This window comes from Rhinatrema bivittatum, chromosome 4 (assembly GCF_901001135.1).
Source record: "Rhinatrema bivittatum chromosome 4, aRhiBiv1.1, whole genome shotgun sequence".
Lineage (NCBI taxonomy): Eukaryota > Metazoa > Chordata > Amphibia > Gymnophiona > Rhinatrematidae > Rhinatrema > Rhinatrema bivittatum.
Window position 1 is genome coordinate 263,214,793 of NC_042618.1, and position 23,788 is coordinate 263,238,580.

General features: G+C 44.4%; 1 protein-coding gene across 3 annotated transcripts in view; it reads left to right on the forward strand.

Moving 5' to 3' along the window:
- PACSIN2 (protein kinase C and casein kinase substrate in neurons 2) overlaps positions 1 to 23,788 on the forward strand; it is a 499,840-nt gene that overhangs the window by 100,155 nt on the left and 375,897 nt on the right. The window contains exons 1-2 of one of the 3 annotated variants that reach the window (XM_029600098.1): positions 1,162 to 1,221; positions 14,189 to 14,314. In XM_029600098.1, coding sequence (XP_029455958.1) covers positions 14,255 to 14,314 — 60 coding nt within the window. In that variant the 5' untranslated portion in view covers positions 1,162 to 1,221; positions 14,189 to 14,254. Of the gene's footprint in view, positions 1 to 1,161; positions 1,222 to 14,188; positions 14,315 to 23,788 lie in introns of those variants that run through there. The other 2 variants (XM_029600101.1, XM_029600100.1) reach the window with 2 other exon arrangements.

Below are 23,788 nucleotides of genomic sequence, written 5' to 3' on the forward strand. Positions count from 1 at the left end.
TGTATATGATGTATAATCCTTACAAGAATTCAAAACATCATCATATTTAACAAAACTACATATAGCTGATACCGTGTAGTCTTAATTAAGGAAGCAGAGAAACCTCATACAAAAATGGCGGGCTTTATCAATGATAGCCCAAAATGCCACATATATAGTTGTCCAGTCACAAAATTAATTACCGACTGTCACTATCGTATAATCATCGGTTTCTCCGCTAGAGAGTTTAAAGAACCATATTTTTTTTTAATTTTAGATTTTAAATTTTAGTCTTTTCAGTTCTTCAACTTAAAGGCAGTATAAATGCACTTATCGTAGCAGGAGTTGTGCAGCGGATACGTCAGGCTGGCCCGACACGGCTCATGTTTCTGTCAGCTTCATCAGGGGCCACCAAGTGCCAAATGATTCCAAGGTCTGCCCGCCATTTTTGTATGAGGTTTCTCTGCTTCCTTAATTAAGGCTACACGGTTTCAGCTATATGTAGTTTTGTTAAATATGTTGTTTTATTCTAATATAAAATCGTGTGCATGTGTATGCGTGTATAGCCGAATAAAATTGCGTCCGTGTGCGCTTGCTGGCAAATGTGCGCCTGGGCACAGGTTTTAAAATTTACTCCTAAGGGTTTTTCTCATAGACACAAATTGGGAGAAAAGCCTTAATGAATCTAGCCCATTATTTGGGGCTCTTTGTATTTGTATTAATTTAGGACCTGATTCTTCAAGGCATTTTCCCATAGATGCAGAATGGAAGAACGTCTTAGTGAATCAGGCCCTTAGTTTGAGCCATATTTGTGCACCTTTTGCAAGTTGTGAATTTTCGAACTTTATAGTCAGATGAATGTGATCATTATTATAAAGCATTTTACTGTTCCATACATGGTATTAGCCCCAAAATATCCAAAACCACCTTCCTTACATCATTTTATATAGCATTACATTCAAAGTGATTGTCTCCTGTGCAGAAGTCTTTTTGTTAATTTAAAAATAACAAATGGATGATTTTAATTATTATATTTATAGTTTATATTTTGTATTTTTGTCTGTGCTGTTATCTTTGCAATAAAGCAGAAAATCAAGTTCAAATATTTTAAATTCTAGTAACTTGAAAACAGTTAATTCTATTTGCATATAGTATCGGATCTTTTTTTTTGTAGGATGATGAAGAGAATTAAGAATTCAAAGAACTTTGGAAAAACCAAGAATACATTTATCTAGCCAAGATGTAGGTCTTTTTTGAAGGCTTTCTGCTCCCCATTCATTTTAGTTTCTCTTTCTTATGTCTTCTTTTGAAAGCTGTTCAGGAGGTTTGGGAAGAAAAAGGGATGGCTTAATCTCCAATTGAAATGCCTTGTGGCATGAGAGAATATGTAGGAATATTCTCAGAAGAAATAGTTAAAAAATGGTAACTCATTTTAGGTCTAACACAATGTCCTTCCATCAGACAAAGAAGCTGTGCATTTTATATTAATACTTCACAATCTAGGTAAACCCAGTGTTTTTATATAAACTATAAGGGAATAGTTACACACTATGTTTGTAGGACCATGCCTCACGGGGTCTAGGTATTTAAACCTGACTCTTTCTTGTGGGTTGTGGTCCGTTTTACTTTAAATTTTCCACATTTTTTTCTTTTTTCTTTTTCAATTATCACGCTCACTTTCAGCACATTTTTTCAATCTTTTGTTAGATTAGTGTCAAGCTGATAGAAACTCCAAACATAGTCACATATCAAAGTACTTCAAACGTCACTTTTTTTTCTTAGCCAGAAACCAATTCATTTAACAACAGTACTTATCCTGTATAACCCCGACACGATCGCGTTTTGGACCCACGCTCTAACGGTCCTGCTTCAGGGGGACAACAATTTTCATTTTCTTCTGTGACAAACAAGCTGAGAGGAAGTCTTCAATAGCTGTCTCCAATCATTTATTTATAGCTGCGATCCTCGCTTGGAATCGCCTCACCTTTATATATTAATATCATCAGAGCTAGAGTGCACGGAAACATTTTCAGAATTGTCCCAGGTACACCTTTCTGTGTGGAGAATTAGTCACTCATATGGAGCTCTGTGGCAGGAATTCCTCTACTGCAAATAGTTTAGCTAGTTTTGCAGTGATATTTTCTTTCTTTGGTTATAAGATGCTCATGTTTCCAAGATTATTTTTTCACCTAACCTTGAGGATATGGGGTTGTAAGAGTAATGTATTATGCTGGCCAAGTTTTACTTGAACTACTTCCTGAAGAGGAGAGAGAAATTATTTAATTTGTATAGGATTACATGCAGAGTGATTCTTTGTCACCTGTGCAGTGAATCTTTGGTTTCTGTTAATTTAAAAATTTAAAATAAATTAATAACTTTAGACACATAAGAAATATATAGTACATGAAGGTACTTTCATTTTGTCATATTTGGATTATTGTGAGACATAGGCATTGCAAAGGGGTTGAAAGAGATGGCAAGTGCCACCCCCCAACATGCCTTGCTGCCCCACTGGCACCTCAAACCTACTGTGGCTGCTGCTGCTCCTGTTTCTAGCTTGAGCCCTCTTCTCTTCTTTCCCTCCCTCCTGCGGCCCAGTTGAAACATGAGAAGTTTGAACCTCAGGACTTTATATCTTTGGAGCCCTCTACAATTCAAACATCTGATTGAACTGCAAGGGACCCTTTGGTTCAAACAGATGCTTGAACCATGTGGGGCTCTGAAAATATAGAGCTGTGTGCTTCAAATGCACATTTATTTATCTTATACCTCAAATGTCATTCATTTATCTTATACCTTTATAATCATATATATTATATTCTATCATGTTAGAACCTTATAACCACGCTATTTATTTATTAGGTATTATTTATAACTGTCAGCAATATATACTAATTCGTTAATTTAATTAATATGTTCAGTGTTTATGTTCAATGTCCAATGTTCAATGTTAATTAATATGTTCAATGTTCAATGTAAACCGCTAAATGAAGCAATAGTTCTTGTTTCTTGTAAACCGGGGTGATATGTATTTTATACAGGAACCTCCGGTATATAAACCCTATAAATAAATAAAATAAATAAATAAATAAGGAGGGGAGAGGAGGGAAAAGGGTTCAGGATGGAAGTAGCAGCCACACCAGTTGGGAGGGGAAAGAAAAATCGAGGACTAGGGATTTGGGGGAGGTCAGGGACTCAGAAATTGGTTGGGGGAAAGAGAAGAATGGGTTGGGAGAGCAAGGGAAGAACAGGAACTCAAGGAGAGCAGAGATTCAAGGAATGAGGATGTGTGGGAACTTCAAGATAGAAGGATAGGGGAAAATTGTGGACTCTGAGAGAGTTGGGGACAGAACAGGAACTTGGGGATGGGGAGAGCAGAGACTTGGATTGAACAAGAGATTGTGGGGGGAACAGTGGGGGACTCAGCAATTTGAGTGGAGGGGTTGTTATGGGATAAGAGAAGAGGGCTGAAGGTGGGGAGCTATTGAGAAGTGAATGGCCTAGATACCAGAGAGAGGATGAGAGGCAGTGGAAAGGGATGGGGATCCTGTGACGGGGTGAGATAAGAAGTACTTTACTTTGAGAAAGGAGTGGGATTGGGGCTAGGTCAATGGTAAAAGAGGAATAATAAATGGCTGGGTAAGGAATAAGAGACTGAAGAAAGGGGCTGGAAGTCAGGGAGCAAAGGGCTGGGACTGGTGAGGGAATGAGGGACAGAGAAAGGTAGATGAGTGGTGAGGTGGGGGGGAGTTCAGAAGGTAGAAATGGGGAAATAGGGAGTGAGTGAAAGACAGAGGGAGTGGGAGGCTGGGGAAGGAGAGAGAGGGGATTATGGGAGGGCTGTGGAGTAGACTAGAGTAGGAGATTGAAAGCTGTTAGGTGAGAGTTGAAAACTGGAAGACTGAGGACTGGAGTGTTAGGGGGGAGCAGAAGGGGTGAAATTTGGCTATAAGTGGATAGAGAGGCAGAGAAGAAAGATAGAGAAAAAAGATAAAAGGGAAAGTAAGGAAGAGAGGAAGATTGGAGGAGAACCTTGAGAAAAACTACTTAGGAGAAGACTGAAGAGAGAAACCAGGACCAATCCAATTAAAAAAAAAAAAAGGAAATGCTCAGACCAAACAGAACAAAACTTTCTTTTCAGTTTTTAGCATGTGCATTTTATATAATTGTAGTTTGATAGAATTGGCAGAAATGTATTTGTTTTTTCCTTCAGTGGTGTTGAATTGCTCAGAGTTAGGTTTCTCTGTTTTTATTTTAGTTTTTGTTTCTAATTTGTGGTTTCTTACTTTGTTTTAAGTCCGAGTAGGTCAGTGTTTATGTGAGACCTAGGTGAGGGATTCTGCCAGCAGTCTGTATAGTAGTTGTCTAGTGTATTTGTATTCTAGGGCCCAATGTAATATTCATACCTGGGAAATTCTGATTTCTATCCATCCTTAGATTGTCACGAATTAATGTGGGAAAGAGAAGGGGGCAGCTTGTGCACAAACTTTCTCTCATACACACACTAACACTCTCACATGTCTATTCTCATATTTTCACACACACACACATGTTCATTCTCATACACATGCTCCCACTTCTCTCATTCTCCCCCCACAAGCACACATTCATTCTTCTCCCTCTTGCACACATACATGCCACACACTTTCTCTTCTCTCCCTCTGACAACCATACCCACACACGCTCACACATTCTGTCTCATCACCTAGCACCCAACAGTGACAGCCTCCTCCATACCCACAAGATGGATGTTATCCCTCCTTCTGACCTGATGGAGCTTGTACTTCCTGCTGCTGTGAGATCCAGGTTCACTTCTTTTTTTCTGTGTATGCCAGGTTCCTCCTCCTCCTAGCTGGACAGCCTGACGGAACTCCTTCCTTTCCCAGCACAGGCCTGACACTCTTTTTACAGCCATGGTACCCCGATGCTGCTCCTTCCTGATGGTCCATGTTGCTTTCCCATCTTTTTCTTCTGGGCCTGCTCCTGCTCTTGTATCCAGAGTTTTTCGGTGTTGGCCCAGAGATTTGGCAATTCCCTTGGAATTCCTGAGTCTCCAGGCCAAATATGAAGAGTTCTGAGGTATGATAGTATTTGTAGTTGTGTCCTTTGATGTGTAAGGTTATTGTTGTTTTAGTCCTGAGAGCTAGTGCTGCTACACAGGTTCTGAGCATCATTTTTGCAGGGTTTTGTTACTTCACAAAGTGTCTGGCAGTGGAAGGATTTTTTGTTGCTATTACTGAGGTGACATCAGAATTTAAATATATTTTGTATGGTGTGTTATGAGGGGAAACACCCCTTGTCCATTGTTGGGAGAATATTTGTAAATATGGCATGTTACAAAACTGGAAGTGCAGGATTTACAGTGGGATTCTATCCCTTCCTGTGTAGAATCCAGACTTCACTCTTATATCCATATGGAAGAATTGGTTGCATGATGGTATCAGATTTTAATGGTAGATTTATTGGGTTCTTGAAACTAGTTTGGATTTTCTTTAAATTGTATAGAACAGGAGTGGCCAACTTAAGACCACAAGAGCCATAAATAGGCCTAGTTACAGGTAATCCATAATGAATGTGTATGAGATAATTTGCATATGATGGAGGCAGTGCATGCAAATATATCTCATACATAATCATTGTAGATGTCCTGAAAATTAGACCTTTTTATGGTTCTTGAAGACTAGAATTGGCCACCGCTGGCATAGAAGGTTCCTTGGACATTTTTCTTATTGTGCCTTATATACAATTTAAAGGCAGGAAGATATGCTGTGGAGGTGGATATATGATGTGGAAATGTAACTTTGGCTTGCTCTTATCCACACTTAGCTTGTCCTCTTCCCACTCTACCACCCCCTCCAAGTACTTTTGTCTAGAGATGCCATTCTTTTGGGATCTTGTGGTTGGACATGGGAGGAAGCCGGGTAACCTAAAAAGGGGGAATCTTAATGTAGGGCTGTGCATTCATTTAGAAAGAATGCAAAACCAACAAATGGAACAAACTGAAAATAGCCTCCTACGAAAGAATCTGAAAGTTATTTTTGTATATGTAGCATTTTTGAAAGAAAAAAATGGTGTTTGGCGGCTCTGGCAGGGCCTCCCCAAGCCAAAAATCTGACCTGATGCCAGGGCTAGTCCAGTGCAGCTGCTGTATAGCTAAATGGCACCGGCCGCACCAGACAAAGTCGCTAAAGTGATGACACTTCGGCACCATCCTCCAGGCAGACAATGCCATTTTTATAGGGTTGAGGGCCTGGTGGGAACAACTGGGCATCTTTCCTACCTGGGAAGTGGGTATGTGAGGGCCAGGAAGGGAGCTTCCTGGCCCTGGTAATTTTAAAGGGGGGAGGAGGAGAGAGTGACCCTGGACCAGCCTCAGCACTGGACTGGCTCGGGGTAGGCTTTGGTACTGGGCTCACCCTGGACTAGACGTTTGGCCTGGGGAGGCCTTGCCAGGGCCACTGGAGGCCCATTATGTAATGTTGTTTTTTTTGTTTGTTTGACAAACTGAACCAAAAATACAAATATGACAAACTGAAATAAAATGACTCCCCCTCCTCCCTCCCCCAGCCAAAATGAAAAAATGAACCAAAATTTAAAAAATTGGAGCTGCACATTCCTACTACCCAGGAAGGTGGAATACAATATAGAAAGATAAGTGTCATGGATAAAAATTGATCCGACAAGTTGTCATAGTCCATCTTGGCAGCTGGGATGTGATCTTGGCACTGTGTGCAGTGATAACTGGGCAGACTGGATGGACCTGCTGATCTTTTTCCTGCTGTTACTGGATCGAGGGGTGATCCAGGAAACTTCAGTCCAGTGCGTCCGATGTCCATGTTAGGCAAAATGTTAGAAACTATCATAAAGAACAAAATTGTTGAACATATAGATAGGCATAGTTCAATAGGACAAAGCCAACATGGTCTTACCAAATTGCTATATTTTTTTGAGGGAGTAAATAAACATGGGTGGGCCAGTTGATATAGTGTATCTGGATTTCCAGACAGCTTTTGACAAAGTCCCTCATGAGAGACTTCTTAGGAAATTAAAATGTCATGTGATGGGGGCAGTATCCTATTGTGGATTGCCAACTGGTTAAAAGATAGAAAACAGAGAGTAGAGCTATTTTATTTATTTTTATTTAAAAACTTTTCTATACCATTGTTTAGTAATGCACCATCACAACGGTTTACAAATAGGCACGTAAAAATAAGTTTGGTTTAAAATTAGTCTGAAAAAGTGCCAATAAATTTTTCGGTTACATGTTTCAATAATATAAGTTATATGATAACTGGTTTGGATTTTTTCCATTTATATGATTAATAGAATAACCATACAAGTATTATATTTTACACTGTAATTCTCTTATATTAATATTTAATTATGAGAAACATAATAAAGTAAGAAATTACGCTATTAGGTGACTTTATGCTGTGTGTAGATATTCTTTTGCTTGTTCATTTGTACTTCTTATTCTCCATTCTCACTGTTAAAAGCTTTTTTGAAAAGCCATGTTTTTAAACTTTTTTTGAAGAGTGTTAAATCTCTCATTAATCTTATTTCGAGTGGCATTGTGTTCCATAATATTGGACCGGCAAAGGATAGTGCTCTCTCTCTAAATTGGGTCAGTTTTGCTGACTTGACTGAGGGGATAGAGCTAAATGGTGAATTCTCCTAATGGAGAAAGGTAGTGGAGTGCCCCAGGGATCCGTTCTGGGGCCGCTGCTTTTTCATATATATGACCTGGAAATTGGAACAAGTGAGAAGTTGATCTACCAATGAGACAAAATTATTCAAAGTTGTTAAATCACAAGAGGATTGTGAGAAATTGCAAGAGGCCCTTGCAAAACTGGGAGAATGGGCATGCAAATGGAAAATTAAATTTAATGAGGACAAATGCAAAGTGATTATACTTAGGGAAAATTAGCCCAAATTATAGATACACAATGCAAGGTTCCACATTAGGAGTCACCATTCAGGAAAAGAATGTAGATGGCGTCATTGATAATACATTGAAATCTTCTGCTCAGTGTGCAGCAGCCAAGAAACCAAATACAGTGCTAGGGATTATTAGGAAAGGAATGGAGAATAAAACAGAAAATATGAAAAATCCTCAAAAAAGATATAGCAGAATTAGAAAAGATACAGGGAAGGGTGACCAAAATGATAAAGAGGTTGGAACAATTCCCCTATGAGGAAAGGCTAAAGAGGTTAGGACTCCTCAGCTGGGAGAAGAGACGGCAGTGGGGAGATATGATAGAGGTTTATAAAATGAGAGGACAAGAACAAGAAAACGTTAATCAGTTTACTCTTTCAAAAAGTACAAAGACTAGGGGACACACAATGAAATTACTAGGTTATAGAATTCATTGTTAGAGGATGTGGTGAAAGCTATTAGTGTAGCTACATTTAAAAATGGTTTGAACAAGTTCCTGGAGGAAAAGTCCATAAACTATTATTAAGGTGGAGTTACAGATGTTCACTGCTTACTCTTGGGATAGAATCTATCTACCCCTTGGTATCCTACCAGGCACCTGTGACCTAGCTTGGCCACGGTTGGAAACAGGATACTGGGCTTGATGGACCCTTGGTCTGAACCGGTATGAAACATAGAAACATAGAAATGACGGCAGAAGAAGACCAAACGGCCCATCCAGTCTGCCCAGCAAGCTTCACATTTTTTTCTCATACTTATCTGTTTCTCTTAGCTCTTTGGTTCTATTTCCCTTCCACCCCCACCATTAATGTAGAGAGCAGTGATGGAGCTGCAACCAAGTGAAATATCAAGCTTGATTAGTTATGGGTAGTAGGGGAAGTAGGGGAAGTAACCGCCGCAATGAGCAAGCTAACACCCATGCCCATCTGCTTTACCCAGACCGTGCCATTCAGCCCTTATTGGTTGTTTTTCTTCTCCCCTGCCGTTGAAGCAGGGAGCTATGCTGGATATGCTTGTAGTATCAGTTTTTCATCTCCCCTGCCGTTGAAGCAGAGAGCCATGCTGGATATGCGTGAAGTATCAGTTTTTCTTCTTCCCTGCCGTTGAAGCAGGATATGCATTGAAAGTGAAGTATCAGGCTTATTTGGTTTGGGGTAGTAACCGCCGTAACAAGCCAGCTACTCCCCGCTTTGTGAGTGCGAATCCTTTTTTCTTCTCCCCTGCTGTTGAAGCAGAGAGCTATGCTGGATATGCGTGAAGTATCAGTTTTTCTTCTCCCCTGCCGTTGAAGCAGAGAGCTATGCTGGATATGCGTGAAGTATCAGTTTTTCTTCTCCCCTGCCGTTGAAGCAGAGAGCCATGCTGGATATGCGTGAAGTATCAGTTTTTCTTCTCCCCTGCTGTTGAAGCAGGGAGCTATGCTGGATATGCGTGAAGTATCAGTTTTTCTTCTCCCCTGCCGTTGAAGCAGAGAGCTATGCTGGATATGCGTGAAGTATCGGTTTTTCTTCTCCCCTGCCGTTGAAGCAGAGAGCTATGCTGGATATGCATTGAAAGTGAAGTATCAGGCTTATTTGGTTTGGGGTAGTAACCGCCGTAACAAGCCAGCTACTCCCCGCTTTGTGAGTGCGAATCCTTTTTTCCACATTTCCTCTTGCTGTTGTAGCTTAGAGTGATGTTGGAGTCACAGTAACCATGTGTATGTTTATTGAATAAGGGTATTGTCTCCAGGCAGTAGCCGTCATTCTGGCTAGCCACCCACTCTTTATTGACGGCCTCTTGATTTTATGGATCCACAGTGTTTATCCCACGCCCCTTTGAAGTCCTTCACAGTTCTGGTCTTCACCACTTCCTTCGGAAGGGCATTCCAGGCATCCACCACCCTCTCCGTGAAGAAATACTTCCTGACATTGGTTCTGAATCTTCCTCCCTGGAGCTTCAAATCGTGACCCCTGGTTCTGCTGATTTTTTTCCTATGGAAAAGGTTTGTCGTTGTCTTTGGATCATTAAAACCTTTCAAGTATCTGAAAGTCTGTATCATATCACCTCTGCTCCTCCTTTCCTCCAGGGTGTACATATTTAGATTCTTCAATCTCTCCTCATAAGTCATTTGATGAAGACCTTCCACCTTTTTGGTCACCCTTCTCTGGACCGCCTCCATCTTGTCTCTGTCTCTTCGGAGATACGGTCTCCAGAACTGAACACAATACTCCAGGTGAGGTCTCACCAAGGACCTGTACAAGGGGATAATCACTTCCCTTTTCTTACTCGATATTCCTCTCTCTATGCAGCCCAGCATTCTTCTGGCTTTAGCTATCGCCTTGTCACATTGTTTCGCCGACTTCAGATCATTAGACACCATCACCCCAAGGTCTCTCTCCTGCTCCGTGCACATCAGCCTTTCTCCCCCATCGAATACAGTTCATTCGAATTTCCACTCCCCATATGCATGACTTTGCACTTCTTGGCATTGAATGTCAGCTGCCATGTCTTCGACCACTCTTCCATCTTCCTTAAATCCCGTCTCATTCTCTCCACTCCTTCCGGCGTGTCCACTCTGTTGCAGATCTTAGTGTCATCCGCAAAAAGACATACCTTACCTTCTATCCCTTCCGCATGTCGCTCACAAAGATATTGAAAAGGACCGGTCCCAACACTGATCCCTGCGGTACACCGCTTAAAACCGCTCTCCTCTTCAGAGAGAGTTCCATTTACCATCACACATTGTCTTCTGTCCGTCAACCAGTTTGCAATCCAGGCCACCACCTCGGCACTCACTCCTAAGCTTCTCATTTTATTCACCAGTCTCCTGTGCGGGACAGTGTCAAAAGCTTTGCTGAAATCCAAGTAGATGACATCGAGTGCTCTTCCTCGATCCAATTCCTTGGTTACCCAGTCAAAAAAGTCAATCAGATTTGTCTGACAGGATCTTCCAATGGTGAATCCATGCTGCCTCTGGTCCAGCAATTCTCCCGACTGTAGATAGTTCACTATTCTCTCTTTCAACAGTGACTCCATTACTTTTCCCACCACCGAAATGAGGCTAACCGGTCTGTAGTTACCAGCCTCTTCTCTGTTCCCACTCTTGTGAAGCGGGACCACCACCGCTCTCCTCCAATCATTCGGCACCACTCCCGTTTCTAGGGATCTATTGAATAGGTCACACAGCGGACCCGCCAGCACATCTCTGAGCTCCCTCAGTATTCTGGGATGAACTTCATCAGGCCCCATGGCTTTGTCCACTTTCAGTTTCACCAGCTCTTCCCATACATTTTCTACTGTAAATGGAGTTACATCTACTCCATTCCCCTCCAGTTTCTTGTTAACTAGTGTCGGTCCTTCTCCAGGGTCCTCTTTAGTGAACACAGAACTGAAGTATTCATTTAATATTTCTGCCATTTCTTCGTCTCTCTCCACACATTGATCCTTTCCACCTTTCAATTTCACTATACCACTTTGAACTTTTCTCTTTTCACTGATGTATCTGAAAAATGTTTTGTTACCACTCTTTACCTCTTTGGCAATCCTCTCTTCCGCTTGACTTTTTGCCATCTTGATTAATTTCTTCGTCTCCCTCAGTTCTACCAGATATTCTTCTTTGTGTTCCTGCTTTTGGGATCTTTTATATTTCTTGAACGCTGTTCTTTTAGCCTTTATTTTGTCAGCCACCTCCTTTGAGAACCAGATAGGTTTCATTTTTCTTTTGCTTTTCTTTACTTTTCTAACATATAGATTAGTTGCCTTGGTGATTGCTCCTTTTAGATTGGTCCACTGTTGATCCACATCTCTCTCGTTTTCCCAGCCTTTTAGTTCTTCCTCCAGGTACTTCCCCATTTCATCAAGTCTGTGTTTTTGAACATCAAAACTTGGGTTTTTGTGCTTCTTTTCCGTGTCCTTTTTGTGATATTAAACCATACCGTTTGATGGTCACTGGTGCTGAGGTGGGCACCCACCTGGACGTCTGAGACATTATCTCCATTAGTGAGCACTAAGTCGAGTATAGCTCCTTCTCTCGTGGGTTTCATTACCATTTGTTTGAACAAAGCTAATTGCAGGGCATCTACTATTTCTCTACTATTATTAGATTCTGCAGATGGGATTCTCCAGTCTACATCTGGCATATTAAAGTCTCCAACGATCACCACTTCTCCTTTCTTTGCTATCCTGTGGATGTCTTCAATCAGATCTCTGTCCAGCTCTTCCTTTTGGTTTGGAGGCCTGTAAACCACTCCAGTAAAAATGGATGCCCCATCTTTTTTTAAGTCGGCCCATAGTGCTTCTTCTTTGCCCCATCTTCCTTGCAGCTCAGATGCTTGGATATTGTTTCTGACATATAGAGCCACTCCCCCCCCTTTCCTATCCTCTCTGTCCTTCCTTAACAAGTTATAGCCTGGTATTGCCGTATCCCAGTCATGATATTCCTTAAACCATGTGTCCGTGACAGCAAAAACGTCCAAGTCCGCCTCCACCATTAGGGCTTGCAGCTCTGGGATTTTATTACCCAAACTACGAGCATTTGTGCTCATAGCTTTCCAGCTTTCTTTGCTCAGGTTACTGCTGTTCCTGGACTCCTTTTGTGACCTATTTAGTTGAGTTTTGTTATCCGCTTTTCTCTTTGCATTTGTGCAAGGGAAGATATTAATGCCTCTGATGACAGAGTCATCCATCACTGTGAGCTTTTTCCTTTGGTTTCTGATTTGGAATTTCTGTATGCATTGGGTTTTTTCTCTCTTTTCCGATAACATTTCAATCTTTTTCTCAAGGACTTCTTCAGAATTTAATACAGAGAAGGCATTTTGTACTTGTTGCACTTGATACAGTGTGTGTCTACGGAACACAGGTCTTATTCTTCCAGAGCCCACTGTAATACTTTTTAAGTTCCTTAATGGCCTGTGTGAGTGGTGGGATAGAGTTGTGGGTTGCACAGCTTTCAATAATGGGTGTCTGTGGGTTACAGGTCTTATCCTACCTGAGCCCACGGTAAATCTCTTTTTTCTTGAGTTTTGGTTATTCAGTGGTAAGTGGAAATTATTTCCTGAATAATGTACCGTGGCTGAGACTCTCTTTATTGAAGCTAATTCAGCTTTAAAGTCATCCAGCTCCTTTTCCAAGGTAGAGAGTTTTGAACAAAAGGGGCAAGCCTTAAGTTTCCATATGATTACCCTCAATATAAAGGCTCCACAGCAGTTGCATTGAATAGTACTCATTTAGGTAAGTTATTTGATTGGTGCACCTAAGGAATAATCAATTTACTAATTTATCTGGTTGCCTATTATGAAGTTAGGATGACTACATTAGAAATACAAACCTAGGGGTGGGTGGGCAGAGGGGTAGGGTGGGAGGGAGTTAAACAGTTTATACCTAGGTCAAGCTGGGTAGGGCAAGACACTTTCTTGTCCTTTAGCTAGTAAAAGATCCCACAGCACTTATATCCCAATTTGGAACAGATTATATGACAGCTATACAATTAGAGGGATACTGGGAATTTTTTTCTTTTTTTTTGTGGCTTTTTTGAATCTTACAACAATCTAATATCAAGAAACCAAACAGATTAGTATACAATATAATCAAGAAACCAAACTGATTAGTATACAACACTGGAATAGAAAGGGATTTGAAATCACAGAGCAGTTTTCTATACAGAATCAAACCAATATCAAGGAACCACAGATTATAATACTAGAATAAAAAGGGATTATGAAACACAGAGCAGTATTTCCAAAAACTAGTATCTTATCTGCACTGGAACAGTTGGCTCCTCTCCTGGGCTGTGCACAGTCTGTATTGTTTCTGCTGGCTCACAAGTTAGCTACCTCTAGCCACTGAGTGAGCCACACCCAAACTGGTTATACCTGGACTCTTCTGGATCTGGTCCTCTAGCTAGTAAATGTAAAGATCCTGGAACTGGTCCTCTAGCTAGTAAATGTATAGGATCCCACAGCACTTATAATCCCAAAATGAAACAGTTTATACCTAGGTCAAGCTGGGTAGGGCAAGACACTTTCTTGTCCTTTAGCTAGTAAAAGATCCCACAGCACTTATATCCCAATTTGGAACAGATTATATGACAGCTATACAATTAGAGGGATACTGGGAATTTTTTTCTTTTTTTTTGTGGCTTTTTTGAATCTTACAACAATCTAATATCAAGAAACCAAACAGATTAGTATACAATATAATCAAGAAACCAAACTGATTAGTATACAACACTGGAATAGAAAGGGATTTGAAATCAAGTCTTATGATGTTATGTTATGTCTCTCTTTCCTGCAGATTCTGAAGCTCTTCCACTGACCATAGGATATTACTGAGGAAAGCAGTGGCTCTTCCAACATAGAAATGTCTGGCTCATATGATGATTCTGTGGGGCTTGAAGTATCTAGTGACAGTTTCTGGGAGGTAAAACAATTTTTTTCATTCATTTTTTTATGTTCAAACATTTTTATTTTCGTTTTACAAAGAACCAGTTACATTCGTCCGGGGGCAGGTTGTTCTGCCTCTACCCCCGGCAATACTGAAAACACATACAGCAATGGCAAATCAAACCAGAGTTCCCCAACTCCCCCTCCCCGCCCACCCCCCCTTTCTTCGTTGACTCAAGTCCATTTGCCTCTCTGAAGGAATCCCAGTACATCCCGAAGGTTAGTACGTGCATACCCCGCGTAAGAGGTAAGAAAAAGTGAAAAAAAATGAAGAACTCCTAAAAAACTTTCGGACCAATCTCTAATTGTGATAATGTCAGTTGTTGAGGATACGACTCCGAGCCTGATGAGAAAGCGATTGTAGGTATGGCTCCCAGACGTCTAAGAATCTCTTCCGCTGGCGAGGAGGTCCCTTGGCGGAAAACGACTCCATATGCATCATTGTATACAAGAGGTTTCTCCACACCCAGAAGGAGGGTGGATCCACCTCCTTCCACTGCAAAAGAATTACTTTTTTCCCCACCGCACTTGCCTTCTGGAGAAAAAGGCGAACCCCCAGATCTCGAAGCCGGGAATCCGGGAGGTACCCAAACAGCAACCACCGAGGTGCAATAGGAATCGAAATCCCCAAGAGCCCGGCTAGGTATTTAGCAATATGAGTCCAAAAGCGCTGGACCATGGGACAGGACCAGAACATATGGGTAAGAGTTCCAGTACGGCCTGGACATCGGAGACAGCAGGGGGAACTCGCAATCCGCTGCTGATACGCCCGTAAAGGCGAAATATAGGCCCGTCCCAAGAATTTAAATAACAACTCCCGATAGGAGCTACAACTCGAGATCTGAGAGATTCCCCTGTAGCAAGTGCGTAACACATCCACTGTCATCAGAAATTCCCCATCCACATTCCATCTAGCAGTCATAACCTCAAAGAAATCATTGGCAAAGGTTTTAGTGAAACCTTTGTAATAAAAAGAGAGGGACGGGGCTTTAGACTGCGAGAGATGCAACCTCTCCTCCAAGGTCTGAAACACTCTATGTTGCAGAAAGGCAGGTGGTAGCGAACGTATATAATGATCGAGTTGCAAATAAGAGAAGAAATCCTTACGTTCCACCCCATAAAGTTCCCGAAGCTCTGACCAGGAAAGTTGGTGACCCTCCGAGTGGTAAAGGTGTCCCAAATAAATAATACCGAGATTTTGCCACCTCTGAAAGGCCTGAGACTGGCTGCCCGGCGTAAATGCCGGGTTCCCTTTCACCGCCAGTAAGTATGCACAAACCCGGGGGAGCTGTAGTAATTTTGTAAGAGCAACCCAGGCCTTCCGAAGAGGAGAGACAAGCACAGATTGGAGGAACACACAGGGTAGGGAGCGGCCTTCCTCCTGCAGTGCACAAGTAAGCGCTATGGGATGTGTGACCGCCCCATCCGCCTCCAGGGCTGTATACGTAGCCTCCCCCAACAACCAGTCTCGGATAAGGCGCATATTGCAAGCCAAATTATAGAGCCTCATATCCGGCACACCCAGGCCCCCATGTCCCCATCTCCTCCGCAGCCAAACCAAGGGTAACCGCGCCTTCCCCCCCTCCAAAAAAAACGCCGTAAGGCGCCATCCAACTGGCGTCCGTCTGTACGTGTAAGGTGAAGAGGCAAATTTTGCATAATATAGAGCCACTTAGGTAGAATCACCATTTTATAAAGGTGTACCCGCCCACTAAGTGAAAGAGGTAAGTGTCCCCACCTTGTCAAGGTATCCCGTGTCTGTTTAAGAAGCGGAGGAATATTTACCGAGTATACCCGGGCGGGATTCACAGGGAGAGTAATGCCCAGATAGCGGAATTCACTCGTCGCCCACTGTAATGGAAAAGAACCCGGCCAAGTCTCCTGCAGGGCCGCCGGATACGCGAGCGCCAAAGACTTTCCCCAATTAAGGCGAAGGCCCGAAAATTCCCCAAAAACAGCCATGACATCCATCAGTTTAGGGAGGGAAGTGTGCGGATTAGTGAGATAGACCAGCAAATCATCTGCAAATGCCACGCATTTAAAAATGGTTTGAGATAGTCGAACTCCCCGTATGCCTGGCGTCCGTTGTATAGTCAAAAGAAGGGGTTCCAATTGCAGGACAAATAACAGGGGGGAAAGAGGACACCCCTGTCGCGTACCCCGCGAAATCGGGAAAGGAGCAGAGCGTCCACCGTTTACCAGCAGCAACGCCTGAGGATCAGCATAGAGCAGCTGAACAGCCCGCAGAAAGAAACCCTCAAAACCCATTCTACGTAACACGAAGAAGAGATACGGCCATTCCACCCGATCAAACGCCTTTTCCGCGTCGAAGCTAATCGTGAGGGATGGAGTATGCTGCCAGTGACCAATTTCCAGAGCCGCGAGTATCTTTCTGATGATAGACAATACGTATCTCTTCCGTACAAACCCCACCTGATGTTCTCCCACTAATTCAGGAAGGACCTTCGCTAATCTATCGGCTAGAATCTTAGCCAACAGCTTCTGGTCGTAATTAATCAAGGAAATTGGCCGATAGGATTCCACCCTCTGGGGGTCTCTCCCCGGCTTTGGAATCAATGTAATGTGAGCTAGATTCATCTGTGGAGGATAGCTGCCCCTCGTAATTAAATCCGAAAAGAAAGCTTTCAAGGGTCCACAGACCTTGTCCAACACACAGCGGTAAAATTCGGCGGTAAACCCATCGGGCCCAGGAGCTTTCAGCCGTTTAGCATGCATAATCCCACCTTTAATTTCCGAGTCAGATATTGGGGCATTGAGCGCCTGTTTTTGTTCCACAGTGAGCTCTGGTAATGATAGCGTGTTACAAAACTGCTCACAGCGCTCCTCATTCCATCCCCCAGCCTCATATAGCCGAACATAAAAGGCTCTAAACAAACTTAAAATAGTCGAAGTCTGGTTTTCCACCTGACCGGTTGAATTCCTTAAGCCTGCCACATATCGCGGCCCCTTAGAAACCTGAATAAGATGGGACATCATTTTACCCGCTTTATTCCCATGTCGATAGAGCTGAAATTGATAATATAATATACTACGTTTAGCACGAGAATGAAGTACACTATTCAATTTACATTGTACTGAGTGGTATTGATCCCGAAGCGAGCGAGTATTGTTTCGAAGGAGCTGCCTCTTAAGACGGCGCAATTGGTCATTAAGCTGTAACACTTGGGCATTGAGAAGTCGCCGTCGATGCGCAACATAGGAAATAATATCCCCACGTATCACAGCTTTAGCCGTATACCAGAAAAGAGAGGGATCTGTCATATGCTCGTGATTGAGGGTAGCATAATCCGACCATCTCTCCAACAGATACTGCTGAAATTTAGGGTCGTCAGCCAGAAAATAGGGAAAGCGCCAGGACCGACCCCCCTTTTGTACAGACGCTAACTGCAAGTCCACCCATATCGGGGCATGGTCAGAGATAAGGATATTTTCGATACCCGCCTCACTTGCCATATGAAAGGCCTGACCACTGAGTAACAGATAATCTATACGGGCAAATGTCCCATGAGCTCTAGATAAGTGCGTGAATTCCTTGACCCCTGGGTTAAGTGCCCTCCATACATCCACCAATTGAAAGGAAGATTCCAACGTCTCAAGACCCCTACCCAACCCCGACTCCCGCCTATTCGCTTGTGAAGCATCTACCTGGGGATCCTTGACAGTATTAAAATCACCACCTACTAGAATTACCTCCGTGGAATATGGCATCAGATGTCTCACTAGTGTCTGATAAAACTTAGCATTGTAGGTATTATGGGCATAGATATTACACAGCACTACTCGTCTCTGATAGACATCTGCTACGACAAGGATAAAGCGGCCGTCCGGGTCCTTAATTTCATGGATAATGTGCAGTGGTAAATTTTTATGAAACAGTATCGCCACTCCAGCCGATCGTGTCGTCGCCGATGCATATGCCACGTGTCCCACCCAGTGTCTACGGAGTTTCACATGTTCATGATCGGTAAGATGGGTTTCCTGCAGAAAACCAATTTGGACCTCCTTTTTATTCAGATGGGACAAAATTTTTGTACGCTTGATAGGGGAGTGGAGTCCTTCGACATTCCAGGATATTACACGAGTGAGATTATTAGGGAGGCCGATGGGAGCCGACCATACCGAGCAAAAAATACAGAACAGAGCAAGCCTGAACTCTCCCAGCCGGAGCCCAGGCTCGCATCACAGTGACATAGGATGTACTAGAAATATCACAACCTTGTAAATCATGATGAAACCCCAGTATGAACTGGTCAACGAAGAACCCCCCCCCCCCCCCACCCCCCCTCCCCTCCTCCCACCCATTCCCCTCCCCCCAACCACCCAACTTCCATACCCCCACCCCCATAGAATCTCCCGCCTGTGTACACGCAGCACCCAAACTTAAGGCTCCCGGGTGATGCGATCAGGAGATCACAGAGCCGCCTCCTAGCCCGGGTGGGTTCCCCTCCCCGCCGATCCCCCCCCCCACCCTCCAACCCCGCTAGATTGAACAGTGATAACAACCACATACAACACACATTAGCAGTGTAATAACAGCATCCAGAACTCGGTCAACATGGATACATTGCAATGTGGGGTCAAGCCCATATGTAACTGTGAGAACAGGTTAAGACAAAGTACCAGCGAAAACATCTTAACAACTGTGATACAGAAATAATCAGAACTAGGCTGAAGTTGGCAACTTGAGCGGCCTAGCCACCAACTAAAAATCCCCCTGTCACAAACAAGGGGGGTCATTGCCAGTCCAAGTGAGTAAACACAACAGCAAGTAACAAGTGAACGGGAGATAAGAGGAAAAAGAAGGAAAATAGAAAAAAAAAGAAAAGAAAAAAAAGGAAACTATATGATACCAGTAACCAGGATCCCCCGGCCACTCGAAGAAAGAAAGAGAAAAAAAACAAGGAAGAAAAAAAACAAAAAATAAAAAAAACCTGCCATGATTGACAGCGCACGCCTGGTGCTGCTTAAATCTGCACGAGGGGCTCTGAGGATAGTTCCCCCCAAATAATTAAACAGGGATAGAACAAAACACAAAAAAAAACTTGGTAGGAGAACACCTAGACCAAGTTCCCCAGACTCGGCTCCCTGAGTTTCAAATAGAGCCCCCAGAGACATTGTAATTAAAGAAATGAAAAAATAAGAAAAAGAAAATGGCCGTTATAGTGGTATCGAGATAACTAAGCAAGTGCTACCCAGCCAAACCACCGGTTCCCGTCCCACCAGTCTGTGCATCGGGTAGACCCAACTCAAGTCTCTTGTCGAAGGAAAAAAATGAAAAAGCGTGTAAGTTGCAAAAAAAAAAAACGCCGCTTCCCCTGCACGATGCTATGCCACGCCACGCCGTGCCATGAACCTCCACAATGGTGCTCCATATGCGCTCCACCCGCTCAGGTTTTCGCGGCGCCGCTGGAAGCCAAGGCCTCCACAAATGCCTTAGCTTGGTCGGGGGTCTCCAGCCATCGAACTCCCTCGGCGGCCACCACCCGCATCCTCGCTGGATAGATCAAGGCGGCGCGAAGCCCCTGGTTAATTAATTGGGAGCAGTACGGGGCCATGGCACGCCGACGCTGGGAGACCCCGGATGAGAAGTCCTGAAATAATAAGATCTTCTGGCCGTCGAGTAACAAACTACGGCCCCCACGAAGGGCGCGAAGTATTTCAATTTTGTGCGCATAATTTAGTAACTTAGCTATTACAGGTCTCGGACGGGTATTCTCCGACGATCTCTGGCCAAGACGGTGTGCACGCTCCACGCGTAGCGGGCCATTTTGAGCAGATATATGCAACTGCTCTGAGAGCCATTTCTCTAACATCGCAGGTAGGTCCACGTCTTTGAAGGACTCCGGGACACCGATCAGACGAACATTAGAGCGCCTAGATCTATTTTCGAGGTCCTCTAACCTCTGCGCTTGCTGACCGACGGAGCTTTGGAGCGCAGCTATATCGATTCGGGCCGCCACGAGGTCATCATGCGTCTCAGATATTCTCGTCTCTAAATCGCTGAATCGCACCTCATATCCACTCAACGATTGCTTAAGCTCCGCTAGCTGCTCGGCTATAGCTTTAAGTTCGGGTCCAATCGCCGCGGTTACCGCCGATTTTAGCTGTTCAAGATCGGGGCCTACCCCAACTGAGCCTTGCTGCTGACGATCCGGAGAAGATGGCGGCTCAGCGCACTTCACCCTCTCCCGGTCTTTATCCTTTCGGATCATCCTGGTAGCCATTTGCGCTCTCACGGAGGATGCTGAAGTAAGCAATAGCAATCTTGATGGTTATTTAATCACGCCAGACTTTATAGCGTGGCCGGGATGGGATTGGATCGGGGATCGGGCCCAGGAGCTAGGGAACCCACATCCGCCTTTCCCGCTGGCTCACGTGATCTCTCGTCTTTTTTCATTCATTTTTACACATATAGCAAATACTTCTGTGTGCCTTCTTTCACTTATTTTGAGATATTTAACCTTCATTAACAGTAGCAGTTCAACATAGGTAACTCAAATAGGTTGATTCAAACTCTTAGCTGTATGTGTATATAGCAGTATGGCACCAATTCAGACAAAGAATTTTATGTTTCAATATTTTTATTGTATTTCAAGAATTGTAACATGACATATAACACACAAGTTCCCTGTACGTACCTGGATCAGTCCACACAGCTGGGTTTCGCCTCCCCTCAAGCAGATGGAGACAGAGAAGTTTTTGACTGACTCTGCCCTTAAGATGAGGTGCCACCTGCAGTCCGTCAGTATTTCTCTGTCTCCAGCAGATGGTGGAGGTGCAAAATCCTGCAGTCTGACAGAAACTTTCAAAAATAAAAAAATTCCTTGGACTCTACAGCCTCCCAGGGGATAGTCAGGTCCTGAGGGGACCATCCCCCCTGGTACCGAGGCATCTGAGCAGGGGGGTCTAAGACCTTGGAGCTCACTACTTGCAGCCACCAGGGTTGACACCGGGAAGTCCGGTTCACTCACCCTGCAGGGGAAGTAAGGAGCCTGTCACCAAAGCTCGCTGTGTTTTAAGGAAAAAAAAAAAAAAAAGACCCTGAAGAAAAGGGGTTTGGCAGCCAGGAGTGAGTAATGCTATCCTGAGGTAGGCTTTCCTGGGGTAGCGGCCTGCCCGTTGCCATCGTTTTGCTTCGGAAGGTTTTCTCCTTTTTGTTTCCTTAGCCGTCTCGACGCCTTACCCGCGATCTTCCCTTGGCTGCCATACCGCATGATGCAGCCTGCTTGGTTTGTGACGCCACGTGCACTCGCCTTTTGCGTGCCAGCCTATGCACAGAGTGCCTTCCCGGGGGGGGGGGAGGGGCCTCCCATTCTGGGACGTAGGGGAAAATTCCTGCCTGCCTTGAGCCAGTGAGGCTGCCTTCAGCTCAAAACCCCCCGGAGGACCCATTCCCGCTAAGCGCAGGAACGGAGGCCATTTTGGCTGTGCTTGTGCGGCCCGTGGAGGGGAAAGGGGAATTCCCTCCTTTGCTGTCACTGTGTCCTGAGGCCCCCAGAGGGGTGCCAAAACACAGCCTTGGAAAATTTTTCTTCGGCTGAGGAGCCTGGTGAGACCTCAGATTCCTCTTCCTTAGTTTCGACAGAGTTTGTGCGGCTCCTGCACAAACTGTTCAAGGCCAGGAATTTGGTCAGGCACATCGGCAGGGAGGGGAATCCCTCCTGTGCCACTAAGCATTTTAAGGGTGCGGCCACTGTGAAGCCCGGGGCCCCTGAACCTCTCGGGGCCTCACGGGTTGGTCGCTGTTTGAGATTGTTGCTGCCGCCGCCTGCGGTGCCCCCAAACAACGCGCAGCCCTTGGGTCCATCTGGGGCAATGGATGTGCCTGTGGACCAGGATCCAGATCTGGTTGTCGACGGCGATGACCCCAGGGTGGTGTGCTTGTTTCGTAAAGAGGAACTGGCCCTGCTGATTCCCGCCATTTTAGAGGAACTGGGCATTGAGGCCCCACCTGACAGTGAGACCCTGGCCTCGGTGGATCCTGAGATGTTGGGCCTTAGGGGCCTGACTAGGACATTTCCCTTTCACTCCTCAGTCACCGCCCTGCTCTTCCGGGAGTGGACACTCTGGATGCTGGATTGAAGGTTAGCAAGGCCATGGACAAATTGTATCCTCTCCCTAAGGACCTTCTCAGGATTCCTAGGGTGGATGCGGCCACTGTGACCAAGAAGACTACCGTTTCTGTGACTGGTGCTGCGGCGCTCAAGGATTTTCGGGATAGGAAGCTGGAGGTTCACCTCAAGAAGACTGTTGAGGTCTCCACCCTTGGGGTTCAGGCCGCTATGTACAGCAGTTTTATGTTGCGAGCAGGCCTTCACTGGGCACAGCAGCTTCAGATGGATAAGTCCTTGTCGGCCGCAGAGGCTATCCAGGCGGAGCAGCTGGAGGCTGTGGTTGCCTACAGTGCCAATACGTTGTATGACCTGTTGAAGACCTCGGCAAGAACTATGATTTCTGCGGTTTCAGCTTGCAGGCTCCTCTGGTTGAGGAATTGGTCAGCGGACATCTCTTCCAAGGCGCAGCTGGGTTCTTTGCCCTTTAAGAGTAAGCTGCTATTTGGCAAGGAGTTGGAGGAGATGATAAAGTCCTTGGGTGAGAATAAGATACACAAATTGCCCGAGGACAAGCTAAGGCCAAGGAACCCCTTTCCCCCTTGCACACGCTTTTGGGGGAACTGTAGGTTTTGGGCATCTAGATCCTTCGGCTCTTCTGCCTGACAACCCCCGAGCAGGCAGCAGTCGTGGGGGTCAGTCCTTTCGCGGACGCTAGCCCGGCAGGGTGGGTGCCGCCCTGGGCATGGGCGGTCCAAAGTCCTCCCAATGAAGTGAGGTCAGTCCACTCCTCAGTGCAGCTCATCGGGGACTGGCTGGCTGGCTCTCTTTGTTGGGAAATGTATGTATGTTCGGTTTGTTTATTGCACCTTTTAACTTGAATGTATAATCTAACAGTTTTTATTGTAGTTAAAGGACAGATTAGACAACATTGAACAATTAGCCATTAATATGAAACTGTTACCGAGCTTAAAAGGTACCTCCATTACCAATAATAGGAACAGATACATGTATAATTTACTATATGTGCCTCCATGTAAACCGTTGTGATGGTATATTACTGAACGATGTTATAGAAAAGATTTTAAATAAATAAAATAAATGGGCCAAAATTACCTCCGATCGGCGGGTTCTGGATGTATTCAGTTGAGGTTACGCTTTAGAATTTGCTCTGTCTCTCAAGGATCATTTCTTCAGCTCCCCATGCTCTTATCAGCAAAAGAAGGCGGCAGTGCGAGCTACTGTCCACCACCTCTGGGACTGGGGAGCCATAGTGCCGGTGCCTCCTGCAGAACAAGGAAGAGGCAGGTATTCTATCTACTTTGTAGTACCCAAGAAGGACTGCACCTTCAAACCTATCCTCGACTTGAAGAAGGTGA